General features: G+C 40.3%; 1 protein-coding gene across 3 annotated transcripts; it reads right to left on the bottom strand.

Moving 5' to 3' along the window:
* Positions 1-1,028: 1,028 nt before the first annotated feature.
* On the bottom strand, positions 1,029-8,286 carry LOC121758523 (PH, RCC1 and FYVE domains-containing protein 1-like). 3 transcript variants are annotated; one of them, XM_042153908.1, is made up of 8 exons: positions 7,962-8,286; positions 7,176-7,232; positions 6,916-7,000; positions 4,311-6,314; positions 4,079-4,225; positions 3,122-3,483; positions 1,433-1,610; positions 1,029-1,306 (listed from the first exon to the last, which is right to left on the bottom strand). In XM_042153908.1, exons 4-7 carry the CDS (start codon positions 6,177-6,179, stop codon positions 1,436-1,438), a joined length of 2,553 nt encoding a protein of 850 aa, XP_042009842.1. In that variant the 5' UTR covers positions 6,180-6,314; positions 6,916-7,000; positions 7,176-7,232; positions 7,962-8,286; the 3' UTR covers positions 1,029-1,306; positions 1,433-1,435. The 3 variants fall into 3 exon arrangements, 2 of the variants coding, with proteins under 2 accessions (XP_042009842.1, XP_042009841.1); XM_042153907.1 differs by lacking the exon at positions 6,916-7,000; XR_006041498.1 differs by lacking the exons at positions 1,029-1,306; positions 6,916-7,000 and having other exon boundaries at positions 1,478-1,610; positions 3,122-3,277; positions 3,369-3,483.
* Between the last annotated feature and the right edge of the window lie 6,122 nt (positions 8,287-14,408).

The following is a 14,408-nucleotide window of genomic DNA, read 5'->3' as shown; positions in this document are numbered from 1 at the left end:
GGCGGGCAATAATTCAGGTTGCAATTACTATAATAGAGACTTTGAATGAAGTAACTCTTGTTAGATGTGCAAATCTATCAGGTTTGAAGATCATCATAATAGTATTCAAATTAATTAAAAAATTTAAACTAAACTGAGAAAATAATTGTGATTTTTCTCTAATTTTTCAATTGCCTTTACAACACTGCTTGATGTGATACCAACTTTGGTTGGAATCTTTCTGAAAAATGTGTAATATGCTTCGAGATACAGAATTCTACTGATCATGCATAGATCCCTTATATTTCTATTTCTCCGTATCTTTAATTTATTTATTATAACTCTATCCTAAGTTAATTTTAACTTTTAACAAGTGAAAGAAAATAATTTTTAAAATAATTTTAGTCATGAGTATAAACAGGGCAAGAATAGATATGCATCATGGATTGGACAATCTTCATTTGTTGGATTATGTATTCAATCCTATATACTAGTAGTACTACTAATATAATCTACTGTTCTATTCGAAACAAATTTCCCAGATTGTTAAATTTGATCATATCTAAGTGAAAGGAAAGATTCACTTTGTTGGAAGTCATAATTGCAAACAAATTAGAAGCATCTAGATTTCAGGCTTCCTATTAGTATTATGAAAGCAAATAGTATTAAGATGAGACTTGGACATTGAACAGATTGATTCTTCCATGCAATAATTTTGGAAGAATTCTATAGCTATCAATTTGTTTTGACGGAATATGAATGAGATAAAGAATAGATACATGTTGTCACAACCAACTTGACATAAATTCCATTTCATCTCATTAGAATTGTATGGCTGTAGTCTTTTCACATGAGGTTATACTACAATAAGTTGGAGTTGGGAGATATGAATTCTTACAAGAATATTACAGTCTGTTGATGTTACATGTATATATGCTCCCACTTTCGAACCCAGCAAATTTTCGAGGACGCCCAATCAAAATTAAGGGCATCTTTGTGTCATTTTCCCATGAATGACCAAGCTTGTTATATTGGCAATGGCGTCTGATTCTTCTTTATTTATTAATGTTTTCGATCCGTTTAGTTGCAAATAAACTCACACGATTTGCTATATGTAATTGCGACATGATGTTGTAACTAAGGTCAAAATTGCATTGGTGATTTGAGCATGTATTCATTGTATTGATCATTTCTCCAATCATAATCGAGTCAAAATAAATGCAGGCTATGTAGGTAACCATATCTAGTTGCATAAATATCACCTGGATTATCACAAATGTTGTGAACAACTCCAATAGTCTTAAATATTCTGTAATTTCAGACTAACCTACAATAACCACCAAAGCAAAAGACCATTTTAGGGTTTGCATGAGATCGAAAAGAGTCTTAATCGATTGTAGATACACAAATATGAAAATAAAAGATTGGCCTTGCTGAGTATTGCATATCTTACCAGTCACTCCTGTACAACATTAACGTCGTCAAAAGTGGGTGCAGTCTCGTGGAAGACCTCAGGTGGAATTCCGTCACCTGTCATGCTATTTGTATTGCTTTGATTGTACTTTCTGAGCAATCTATCTTTGTTTTCTGTCCACCATTCTTCTGCCTGTTGCCCGGAGAATTTTCGCTTACTGTGATAAATTTACAAACTTTAGTGATGCTTCTACACACATATTGAGATTACTTACACATTAGTGTTCATAATGACATAACAACCTACCTTACCCAGCAGATTATTCAGTTTAATTATTTGTTTGCATCAAACATACAGAAGATGCTGGAGCAAAGAATGGAATGTAAATGAATGAGAATGACAAAGTTCAGCTTGTTGAAAAGGAAAAAAAATGCATTTAGGTAGTATAACAATACTAAAAATGCTACTTAAAATTCTTTCAGCAGGAATTGCAATATTTAGAATCCTCGACAAATAAAATCATATGAATCAAAGTTTTCCTAGTTGGGAGACGATTGATTTAGTAAATGTGTTATAATATGTTAAGATCATCATAGCTCAAGACCATCAAGGCTTACATCGAAGTTAAATTAAAGGGATCCATGCATCCTTCTTCTCCCACCACTGTTGCCACCACCCACAATTAAAGTGGATTCTCGCGTCTTGAACCAAATAGTCAGAAGGGGAATCAGAGGGAACTCAATTGCCTTATCTGATGATGAACCAAACAAACCATTCTTTTTATTTCCCTTTGTTAATTTCCTTATTACTGAGTCCTTTTCCTCTCCTCAGGTTGACTTGGAACCCTTGTTCAATTATTTCATAGATATCTTAATTTGCTTGACAATCTTTTATATTCAATCTGAATTTCTTGCATGAAGTTAATCATATTTAGGTATAACTATCGATGATTATGGTAAAAGTTAAAAGTGGATTCAGTCTCTTTTTCCAGATTACATTTCATTATCTATTAAAAACAGATATGCTCCAAATTCCTTAATAAAAAAGGCAGATCATTTTATACATTAAATTAATATAGCTTTTGGATGTATATTTCTTTAAATGCTTGCTTAATAGATAATTTACCGTTGTCCACAAGCAAGACATAACGAATTTATGAAATGAAACAAATTCTCTTAATGTTTTGTCTTTTTGCATAAAGTATTCCTTGAAATACACACACAAACAGATTACGCATCTTTGGCAGGATATTTGATGGGGCTGTAGTATAACTAAGTTAGAGATGCGCACACATGAACAAATGAATGTAATAGTATATTTTAATTTTATATTAACCATAGGCAATATCATGATATTTTTCTTGATTTTGATTAACGAACACAATCAACTAACTATTGTTCATGTAAAGTATTGGCACACATTCACAAGCTACCAGTGACTTAGCATTCATTTATGAAAGCAATTCCTTTTGTTGTAAAATTGGATTATACACACATTGCATTAAAAGTTCATCTAAACAGAGAAGATCACAATATAGCAAAAAAATGCTGCCACATAATGCTTCTGTACTTATATGACTGCTCTAAGTCGCCAAAAATTCAGGAAAATGAGGTTACTGAAATATTCGTTCATGTTGGGGAGTTTGGGCAAATGGATGCAGTTATGATATGATTTTCAAAGTTTTAAAATAATAATAACTGAAGAAGCTTGAGATAGTCTGATGTATACCTGAATCTAATCCTTTTAAAGAACTTGGTTCCATTTGGTAGCTGATGGAGTGTCACGTAAACACCTGGTTCAAACTGCTCGATTACTTCTCTTTGTGCGTTAGCTCTTGCAGTTTCGGGCGTACCAGGGACGCCTTCGACTCTTGATTGAGTATTTCTAATAGATGAGCCACTATTATCAACTGAAGCTTCATAAATATTCTGGGTATTCAATTCGCGTGTTGGTTCAGGTGGCCTCAGAGAACTACCTTCAGATGCTAGAGCCCCGCTTATATGCAGAAGAGATTCAACTTGAGCTTGCACTAATTTGAAGGAATCACTCTCAGATATCTCAGGAGGTATTTTCTCCTTAATTTCATTCACCTAGAAAGCAGGAACAAGTACGACAGATCCTATTAGCTTCTGTACTAAAATAACATGTTTATGTTATTATATCTACTTCACTTAAAATTTTCATGTTTCTTGGGAGCATCAATTGGAATAAATTAAAAAAAAACTAGTGCTCTAGGAAAATATATACGCACAAAGAAAGAAACAACCCATGTAATACTTTTAGTGGGAATTATTTATCCAACTGATAAAACAACGTTTAAAGTGTTAAATGTTAATGTTCAAGTCATCTCTAAATATATGAACTACATGTCATGCATAATTAAAGTTCAATTCACGCCCTTATAGGTTCTCAACAAGATACAGATTACCGAGATCATCCAGCACAGCTGCCAGAAAGTTGAAGAAGCAGAACCACAAAAATTCTTGCACACTGATAAATGATAAAACTGATCTCTTTGATTGTAAGATGCATGTGAGAGAGTAAGGACAAAGGCATGCATATATAATGTTTTAGAGACTTAATAAGGAACCATTAGCATGATGTTTAACCTTTTGAATAAGCATTTCAACAATTTAAATTAACCACTGAACAAATATGGCTGAAGATGTGAGAAAATAGGATTACTTTTTGTGAGATGGTCTTAACATTTTGCAATGCTTGATAACATTTGGAAGACCCAGCAGCAGCCAGAGAAGTAGTTTCTTGGGCAGCTTTCTTCAACTTCTGAATTCCTGCATCTTGGGATTCATTTTTCTGTTTTAAACTCTTAACCTAACTTCGAAAATTAATAATTAGCAATCTGTTGCAACAAATGAGTTTAAGGATAAGATTAAGCTTATTGACCAGAGATGCGTACTTGGTTATGCAGTTTGGAAACTTGTTGGGTCAGTATTTCATTTGCGACCTGTAAACTATCTAAGGCAGCCATTGACATTGCAGAATTAGCTTGTGACGGTGGAGAAACAGGTTTTGAGTAGGGCTGAGGTTGCGGTGAGGCTTGCTGAGGATATGGAGCTGTTGTGGTAACAGGTTTTAGAGCACGTTGCAGAACAGTAAAGGAGCTTGGGAAAGAAACATCCCTTAGCTGCAAACGTGATGGCACTTGGGAAGAACTTGTTCCACGTATTCCGGGCTTAAACTCAAGGTACCTTACTGGGTCCACTCTGCTGCCGAGAAGTACTTGTGAAGTTTTGCCTACTCCCCTATCTATCGGCTGAGAAGTTCCTGGTGCTCTCTTTGTTAAACTGGCTCCATTTTTAGTATCAGCACCCTTTTTAAGTTTAAGATAGCAGGACTCACATACTCGATGTGGTTTACCTGGAGTTGGAGCAAGTGCTGCTCTCAACGACTTTTTCGAAAGGCAACCATGACAGTGCACCAGGCCACAGTTAAAACAGTCATGCCGCTTTCGAGTAAAACCAAACGGCTGCTTACAAGCAGTACACAATGATTGATCTGGACCGGAGACCCACTTATGGATGCATATGCTTGCTGTGTAGTTTGAACCACACACAATGCTCTTCACATGTGTATCTTTGAGAGTTTCAACCATTGTTGGAACATTGCGATCTTCCAGATCCCCATGTCCCAGCCTACCATTGGCTCCTTTTCCCCACGTGAATACTTCATTTCTTCCAGTAACAACAGCAACATGATGTGTACCACATGATATTTGTTCAACAAACTGTCCCACTAATGCATCTTGTACCAGTCTAGGCCGCTTTCCATCTGATTGTGGATCACCGAGCTGACCATATTCAGTACTTCCCATAGTGAAAACATGGCCTGATGTAGTAAGGGCAACTGTTATGTTATGTCCGCAAGCTAGCTGCTGGATGTTGTAATCAATAACAGCAGAAACACAAGTTGGAACAAGATAAGTGTCCTTGTTCCCATGACCCAGTCGATTTTTATCACCATCACCCCAGGTGAACAACTTTCTTGAGGAAGTGATGCCTCCAGGATGGCTTGAAACTTCTACAATAGCAGCAGTGTGCCACGCTCCACACGAAATGGAAACCGTTTTCAAACCTCTCAGTGCTTGGACCTCTTTTGGATATGCAACACTTTCATGATCACCATGACCCAAAGCTCCAAATGTACCATCCCCAAAAGTGAACAAATTTCCAATGGAAGTCACCACTGCTGAATGCCAGGTTCCACAAGCAACTGATGTAACATGGAGGCTCTCCAGAGATCCAGAAACTCTTTTTGGTATCCAGTGGCTACAATTTTTTCCATTGCCCAGAAGACCCACATTATGGGTACCATCACCCCATGTGTATAAGTCACCTGACGTAGATAGTGCAGATGTATGAAACTCACCACAGGCAACAAACTCAATATTTGTAAAAGCCAGAAATTCCACTAGTCGAGGAGCACTGAAGTCTTTCTCAATTCCATGACCCAGTCTGCCCCCAGATTCCTCTCCCCACGTGAAAACCTCACCCTGCCTTGTAACAAGTGCAATGTGCTGAACGCCACAAGCAATTTTCTGCACATCAAGAACTACATTTGATTGCACTACTTTTGGAGTCAATACATCATTTTTTACTGGATTTGGATTCCTAGCTCCGTTAATTATTTCATCATGCAAAATCTCCCCCCATACATAAATATCACCAGGCGAGTCTGTGTCATCTGTTCCAGAAACCTGATTTGAACAACTAGGAGTACTTGAGATACTAATACGGAAAGCATCTACATTACTCGTTCTCATTTGCATACTGGTATATTCAGATCCCACATGTGAGTAGAACTGTTCAAATAATAATCAATATAACTGGAATATTTGAATATTTTGCCTTCTACTCTCCTTAAATGAGCAACTATTGTGAAAGTTATTGCCAGCACCATCCACCTGAAAACTCATAGATGTTAGTAATACACGTGACTAACTAAAATGTTTAAGCAAGCAAGTTAAAATACACAATTGTGCACTGAAAGTCCACACTTTTTAAATTTAGTTTATCCAGTACAACCTAGACTATAATTAAAGTGCAATAGTAAGGGATTAACTCGACGATACCAATCACCATATAAAGGCATATGCAGTCCTGGGGATCTTTGACTAGTGCGACAAAAGAATTGATTTCAGTAAAATTGGTGTCAGGTTTTATATTCCTCTGTATTTAATTTAGTGCTGAAGTGTGCGCGTGGATTTCCAACATTCCCTGCTTTTCATTACTTTGGTCAATGTAATTAAAAAATAACCTCAACTTATTTGCTTGTATAGTAATGCACAGGATCCGGGGGCTCCCAAGCCCCAAAGCCTTTTGATTTTGTATTGCCGAGTTATTTGGATACAGCACTCTAGGACAACACTCAAGTGGATACGCTGGGGAAACTCCCCTCCTTTGTCCCTCCACGAGACAGGGAAAGAAAAACAAAAGATAAAAGAGAGCTACTCTACCTTTTGGAAGATACTCATCTATTACCACATGATATGAAAGTCTATTTACCTCTCTTCAAAAGAAGATCGCTCTTCAACTGCACCAATATAAAACCTTAAGCTACAGAAGTTTATATTGGCTTCTCTTCTACATCCTAAAGTTTTCAACAAATGCGTGAATGGCATCAGATATATAGGAATAGTGATGGAAGATATAGGTAATTCCAGAAGTTGGATTTCTATTCCTATACTTGCTCAAAAAACTTGCAAGACACATTATTCTGGAAAATTAATCTCACATATAGGCCCTTATTCAAAGAAATTGCTTACTGTCAAAAAGTCTGAATACTTGATCAACTGTGTTCCTTTCTTCAAAGCAACTAGTGCCTTCAAAAGAACAAGCATATTGTTATAAGGAATGAATGCACTGATAAAAAAAATAACCAATGACAAACAATACCTATGTTCATAGTAGTAAATAAAGATGCTAAACTTTCACACTAATAACCTTGAATTGAAAACTTGAAAGCATTTCCGTGGCATCTCATGGCTGTAAGGGAAAAGCCCTATCGAAAACTTTGGGCATTTCTTGTTTTATAACCCTTTTAATTTCAACAACAATTCTCTACTTTTCAAATATCAGTAGGGTCTTTTTTATTCCTCCGGTGACAAATGGAGAAGTATTCATAAGACATTCTTCTATTAACTTTTGTTCATTTGCAACCATGCCTAAAAGCAAAGGTGTCTCAATTACCAGTTCTGGATATTGAATGTGAAGGAGCCTTTTGAGTAGGTAACCGTAGGAGGATAGTATGAACGAGACAGAGTCAAACACAAATTAATTTCAAACAGAAGTTCTACATTTACCAAGGTAACTCAAACATGAAATCTATTGGAACAAAAAAGAAACGTGGTTTAGACTTTTTTTAGCTTAAAGAAGTATGGCATAGAATTTTTGGTGTCAATGCCGAAATAGGTGTACGAGTTCATCATACTACGAGGCAGTGTAGGTATTACATGCGCAGATCTGAAGCCTGGCCCTGTTAATGTGGAGCCTAATACTGTAACTTCACAAGCATTCTTAGACAACAGCGGGAAACGAGAGAGAAAGGATACCTGCTGAATGCGACAATCAGAGCATCAATAATCCACCATTCCATCTTTGAAGGTCTTCAGATGTAACATCAATCCTCGCTCTTGTGGCCAATCATCCACAGACTCATTTTGATCCTGGGATTTTCTGTCGAGCCCTTGATAAAATTGCAGGATTAGGTGTGGTGATCGGAGCGAAATTAGTAACTGATGCAGTTAAGATTCACCAATAATTACAAGAATTTGATCGAATTCTGATAAATGCGCAGGAGAGTGGATCGATTTGCGATCATCAGAGGGAGAAATGAGCGAGAAAAGATGAAGAGAATGTTAGAGGAATTGGGTGCGAATTTGGCGCGCATTTTATCTGCCCCGTCAACAAACTAGCCACTGCTTAGAGTGTTCACAATGGTGGCCATTGAAGGCCACCAAATGTGGCCCGGCCACCATTTGTGGCTCTCTTGTGGTCTTTACAATGGTAAAATGAATAAAAATAATAGGGCCACGAAATGTGGCCCTCTCCAAAAAACAAAATTAATTTGTTTTCTTTTTTAATAATATTTTTTAATTTATATCTAATAAATTTTATTAGTCTTTAAATTTATGATATTTATAAATTTAATTAAAATAAAATAATTTGTATTGTAAACAAAAAAAATTCACAACCTAAAAAAATGTAACAATAATTTCGTTGTATTATATTAAAGTAGGAAAATTATACAACGAAAGTGACCTAGTTTAAAAACAACAACCCGGAAACCCAAAACCCAAATCACTCTGCGTCGCTCCTTCTACGGTTCCAGACCTCTTCAACCATATCAGCCTGCAGTGATGAATGCGATATTTGGCTCCGCATATCGGTGTACCGCTGGATCAAGTATTCATTACTACGCGGTACACCCATCTGCAGGGGCTCCATGGCAGTACCCGAGCTCGAACTAGCACCATCTTCCGGTGTCCATCGCTCTGCAGCAAATCCTTCGTCATCTATTATCATATTGTGCAATATGATACACGCAGTCATGATGTCTGCGACATCATTTTCGTGCCATTGTCGAGCCGGGCACCGTATAATTGTCCATCGCGCTTGGAGTACACCAAAAGCTCGCTCAACATCCTTCCTAGCACCCTCTTATTTTTTCGCGAAGTAGGTTTGCTTCGGCCCAACGGGTTGTCGGATCGTTTTCACAAACATGGGCCAGCGAGGGTATATCCCATCGGCCAAATAGTACCCCATGTTGTACTGAGTGCCGTTGGCCATGAATCTAACTTGCGGACCCTCACCCCGGCTCTCGTCATTGAACAGGTGGGACGATCGTAGAACATTGATGTCGTTGTTCGATCCAGCGACCCCAAAATACGCTTGCCAGATTCTCAAGCGGTAATCAGCAATTGCTTCAAGAATCATCGTGGGATGTCGGCCTTTGAAACCAGAAGTGAATTGCCCCTTCCAAGCCACCGGGCAGTTCCTCCACTTTCGTCTATTCTAAAATCTGTCACACATTCTCGCACCTGTAATCCAATATACTACTACCACATTTCTGAACTTGTACTACCACACTCACCAGCCACCACCATCATCATGGGTACTCTCTCTCCTTCCTCTATCTATTAGGATTTAGGAGTAAATCCAAGTGACAGTAAAGTAACATAATTTGTGCAGGAAAAATATTGCAGTTGACATTAGTTTGAGGCCGTGGGGGTACGAAACGGGCAAGAAATGGACGTTTAAATCAAAACAAGGAGGCATCAAACAGATCATCGTTAGATTTCCCTTCCGAATATCTAACTCTTTCAAAAACAACGTCACCTCTCTCGCCTTCCTCACCAACAAAACCCAACACCGCCCTTTCGGTTCCGTCAACGCAAACGGTGGTGTCGTAACGGCCGATACCTCGAAGCCATCGGGCTCTACAGCAAGCCCGCTGATGATTTAGCGAATTTTTGATGGGAATAAATGCAAGTAATAAATGAAGATCACAACACTGAAAGTTACGTGGTTCGATTTACTGAGGTAAATCTACGTCCACGGGAAGAATAGAGGGCAAATTTGTATTGCTTGATCTAGCTTACAGATTACAATGCTGATTTGCTATATGAGATTCAGAATCTAGAGAACTTAACCCTGGTCTATCTGATCTAAGTTCTATTTATACATTCGAACTAAGATCGTGGTTTGCAGCCCTGGTAGGGGGGTTGATAACTGCTTAATACCACTAAATAGATCGTGGGTGTAATGGAGGTCGTGGAGATCCTGCATGGGTCCACTATCTCCTTGTTCGGTCGAATACTGAGACCGAACTGCTGAACTTTGCCGATCAGCTTTTGCCGATCTGAGAGTTGAGCTCGATTGGTCGGCTTTTACCGAGCTATAGGCTGTGACCGAACTCTTTGGTTGTGCCGAACTGATACTCTTTCTTGGGTTTTGGGCTGATGGGCCGTCACTGCTATTGGGCTCGCAATTATTGTTTAGTTGTTTAGTTCGTATCCCATCACCACCCCCCCGAAAAGCGAAGTGAATCACTTCGGCATTTCGGATAAGTGTAAGGGGGAGGCTGACGTCAGGGGACGTGCTCTGCACGTGTCTGCATTAAATGTGACAGCAAATCCGGCCAGAGAATCCAGAAAAAGTGGGATTTGAAACGGTGCGACGAATTTGAAATGCCTCTGCGAATCTGATAAATATTTCCTTTCTTCATCATTGGAACACTTTTGCGATTATTTCTTCTGCATTCTCTCTCTTTTTCGTAAAATTTTCTTCCGCTTCTTCAAGAATTTCTTCAGAGACTTTCGACCATCAAAGAGTAAGAATCATGTCTTCTTCTTCTGAAACTGTTTCTGAATCAGGTAGTGGTAGGAAGGGGGGTAAGGGATCTTCTGGCCGGAAAAAGTCCGGGGAGAAGACGGTAGAATATTTTCACAGCATTTTGAGTAAGGATACTGTGATATCCTTACACAGAAAATATTTTCTTCCTGGGGGGTTAGTGGTGATTCCCGACGACACTCATAGGGCTAACTCGCCGCCGGAGGGTTATGCCACCGTTTACGAAGCCTGCTTAGAATGCGGGCTTCGTTTCCCTCTTCCCCCCGCCTTTGTAGAGCTTCTTGATTTTTTCCAACTTCCTTTAGGTCAGGTGACTCCAAATTCTTGGAGGCACTTATCGGCCTTTGCTGCCGAGCTGCGTAGACTAGAAAAGGATCTGTCTCTGAGGGCAATCCTTAATTTCTTTCAGTTTAAGAGAAAGGGATCCTGGTTTTACTTGATCCCTTTACAGCCCTTTAGAGCCTTCTGTAAAACCAAATGGCCGATGTGGAAAAATCGCTTCTTTTTTTACAATAGGACAGCGGCTCCGGACTTTTCCTGGAGAGGGCCGAAGTCCGTAATTCCTCATCCTCGGGTAGAACCGTTGGACGAGCTCGAGGGCGGGCTCAATAAGATTCCCATGATTAGGAAACAGTATTTGGAATCTGAGCTCGTCAAGGGTGACTTCGTGTTCGACTCCTCGTCTTCGGACGAAGAGACTGAGGGTGAGGATTTCTTTTTTATGCTTTACTGCTTTAGCGGCGAAAACTAACTTTGTTTTCTTGCTTTTTGGCAGTGAACATGCTAAGCAGGCTTGGTCGCAAATCCTCCGAATCAAAGGAGCCGGAGAAACAGAAAACCACCAGCTCGGCGTCTGATGCCGAGAAGAATCCGAAGAGGCAGAAGACCTCTTCGAGTCAGTCTTCGGATCCAAAAAAGCCGGGATCGACCTCGGCAAAGGGGAAGGCGAAGACTCAGAAACCCCCAAAAGTGCCAGAGAGAGACATTGTCCAGGGGGGTTATGGATCCGGAGTGGTTACGGCCACTTCGGAACATATCTCTGAGCCCTTTTTATGGCCAAAGGACTTTGTAGAGGTGAATTTTCTTCTTGATTTTCTGGCTTTGCTTCTTTCCTATATTTTTTTTGTGGCCCCTCTGTTGACTTTTTCCTTTTTCCATTTTCAGAGGAACAATATGCTCTGCAAACTCGTCACAGTTGAACTCTCTAAAGCGTCCAGCGATTATGATGAGATGCAGAGGAATTTGAATGCTGCTCGTCACCAGGCCGAACAGGCTCGGGCAGACTTTGAGAGGGCAAGGGCCGCTATGATCTCGGCTCAGGATGAAGCCCAGCGTGCCAAAGACCAGCTCATCATCCAGAGAGAGCGGTCGAAACAGAGGGAGGCGGCTGCCGTGGTTGCTCAGGGGGAGGCTCTCCGTGTTTACACGGAGAAACTCTTTTTGAGCAATCAATTTTCGGCCCTTATCGGTGATCTGCTGAAATTGATGACCGATAATGCTGAGCAGGAACCCGAAGTCGTCTTGCCGCTGTATGGCCGAGAGATTGCAGCGCGTCTCCAGAGTCTGCCGCTCCTTGAGGAGCTTGCGTCTTCATCGGTCCTGCTTTCTACTGAACGAGTCCGTAATTGCCGTGCTGACCGTGACGAGAACATGGAGGCCATCTTTGCCTCCTTGGGGCCTGTTTCACCCGCTTCAATTTTCAAAGAAGAGGGTGAGCAGGAAAATGAGGCCGGCAAGGAGACCGAGCAGAAGGATCAGCAGACCGGCGACGGGCACGCCGAGCAAGAGGTGCAGCAGATCGGCGATGGGGGCGCCGAGCAGGAGGGAGGGAGGAGGGAGGCCGAGGCTGAGACCGAGGTCGACAAGGAGAAAGAAGCTGAAACCCACAGGGAAGCCGGAGACGAAACTGGCGAAGTATGATTTCGTCTCCCTTCTCTTAGTTTAGTTTCTTTCTTTCTATTTGTAAAATGGCCTTGAAGCCCTCCTTGTGTAAATTTTTTCTTGTGAATGAAAAAAATTCTTCTTTCTACACTCGTGTCTTCCTTATAGCTCTTCTTAATCTCTTTTACTCCTATTGTGGTTTACTGCCTGCTCGGTAAACTGAAATGCCGAACTGACATAGCTGCTTCGTATTCTTAACTCTAAGGAGCTGGAGGTACTTCACTGGAAGCGGCTATACTCTTTGGCTTTAAATGAAGCTGAGAAAAAAGCTATAGATGACCAGATGAAGTATGATGAACTCTTGGCTCGTTTAGTGGAGCTGGAGTCCAACAATAAGGACTTAGAGTCCATAAAGAAAGATCTGGAGGCCGAGCTGAATACTGTCATCGCTGAGAGGACTGCATATGAAGATTTCATCTGCGGGCGCGGGGGAATGACTATATCTGAAGTTCAGAATCAAGTTGATGAACAGTGGGAGAAGCTTCATGTACTCCGGAAGAACAATGTGCTGGAGAGCTCGGCTTGCCAACAAGTTGTGAAATCATTGCGGCGCTTGGCTTCTCTGTACGACATCATTCTTTCCCGGCGTCCCTCAATCGAGAGATTCCTTAGCCGTTTCCCGCTAACAGATGCTCACACTCCAACTCAAACCTCTAATCCACTTACTCAAATTTCTACTCCAAATCAGCAACGGACTCAGGAGCAACCGGAAACGTCAAGACAAGAACGCCCTGAAGTTCGTAGAGGAGTTGTGAATATGAGTGAGCAAGATCAGCGAATGCTTCGTGAAGAGACTCTTCGCCGCCGAGGTGCTAGAACTTCCCGGACTCAGGGAAGAGGCGGTAGGTCGATCAGAGCATCTCGTCCACCTACTTATTCTTCAACTGCTCGGAACGCCCGAACTCAGCATCATGAGGATTTTTCGGATAGGTGGCTCAACTTTAGCAATCGTAGACAGTAGAATAGTCCTTTGTAATGGTGTAACGCATTCTCGTAGGGCAGCGGAATTGTATGCCCAACAAGACTTAGTAAATGAAATTTTTTCATTTCGCTTCTATCACTGCGTATTTACAGTTCAGCGATTTTTTATTTCATTTATTGTACTCGTCCTCGGTCTTATGAAGTAAACTCTTCTTTGACCGGACTTAGTTAGTGTCCTTATTTGGTGAGTTTTATCGCTTGGATTGGACTTTCCCTAGTTAACCGGAGTGGTTTTCGGCTTATTGCAGTTCGTTTCAGACGAATTGCTTGTTTCTTAAGCTGAATTGTGGAATCTTGTATCTTCCTTAGAAGCTTGGACTCACAATTGTCTTTAATACATGCTCTAAAAAAAGGGGATCAGCCTTTAAGGAGCAATATACCTCAGTAACATTTATAAGAGACAAAACGCACATAGAGAGACAAATAAAAAGGACGAAAAAGATTTTAACCTTTTAAAAAACGACAAGTATAAAGAACAATAAAAATATGAAAGCACATAACCCTAGGACCGAACTAGACACAAGACTGACCGGACCTTGTCTCTTACAAATAGAACTTCTTGAGGTTGGAAATATGCCATGTTCGGGGTACTTGTTCTCCTGACATGTGAGTTAATTTATAAGACCCTTTTCCCAGGACTTCTGACACCCGATACGGACCTTCCCATGTGGGTTCAAGTTTGCCCAGCTTTTCTGCTCGGCTTACTTCATTGTTTCTCAATACGA

The sequence above is a fragment of the Salvia splendens genome, chromosome 12 (genome assembly GCF_004379255.2).
Source record: "Salvia splendens isolate huo1 chromosome 12, SspV2, whole genome shotgun sequence".
NCBI lineage: Eukaryota > Viridiplantae > Streptophyta > Magnoliopsida > Lamiales > Lamiaceae > Salvia > Salvia splendens.
Note: the sequence above shows the minus strand (reverse complement) of the source record. Positions and strands in the feature narration are given on the sequence as shown.

Coding starts and splice junctions, on each gene's coding strand:
- LOC121758523 (XM_042153908.1), bottom strand. CDS start 6,179: ATGCAAATGAGAACGAGTAATGTAGATGCTTTCCGTATTAGTATCTCA. Junction 3,484..4,078: donor TTAAGACCATCTCACAAAAA/GTAATCCTATTT, acceptor CCTGCTTTCTAG/GTGAATGAAATTAAGGAGAA. Junction 1,611..3,121: donor TTTAAAAGGATTAGATTCAG/GTATACATCAGA, acceptor AATTTATCACAG/TAAGCGAAAATTCTCCGGGC.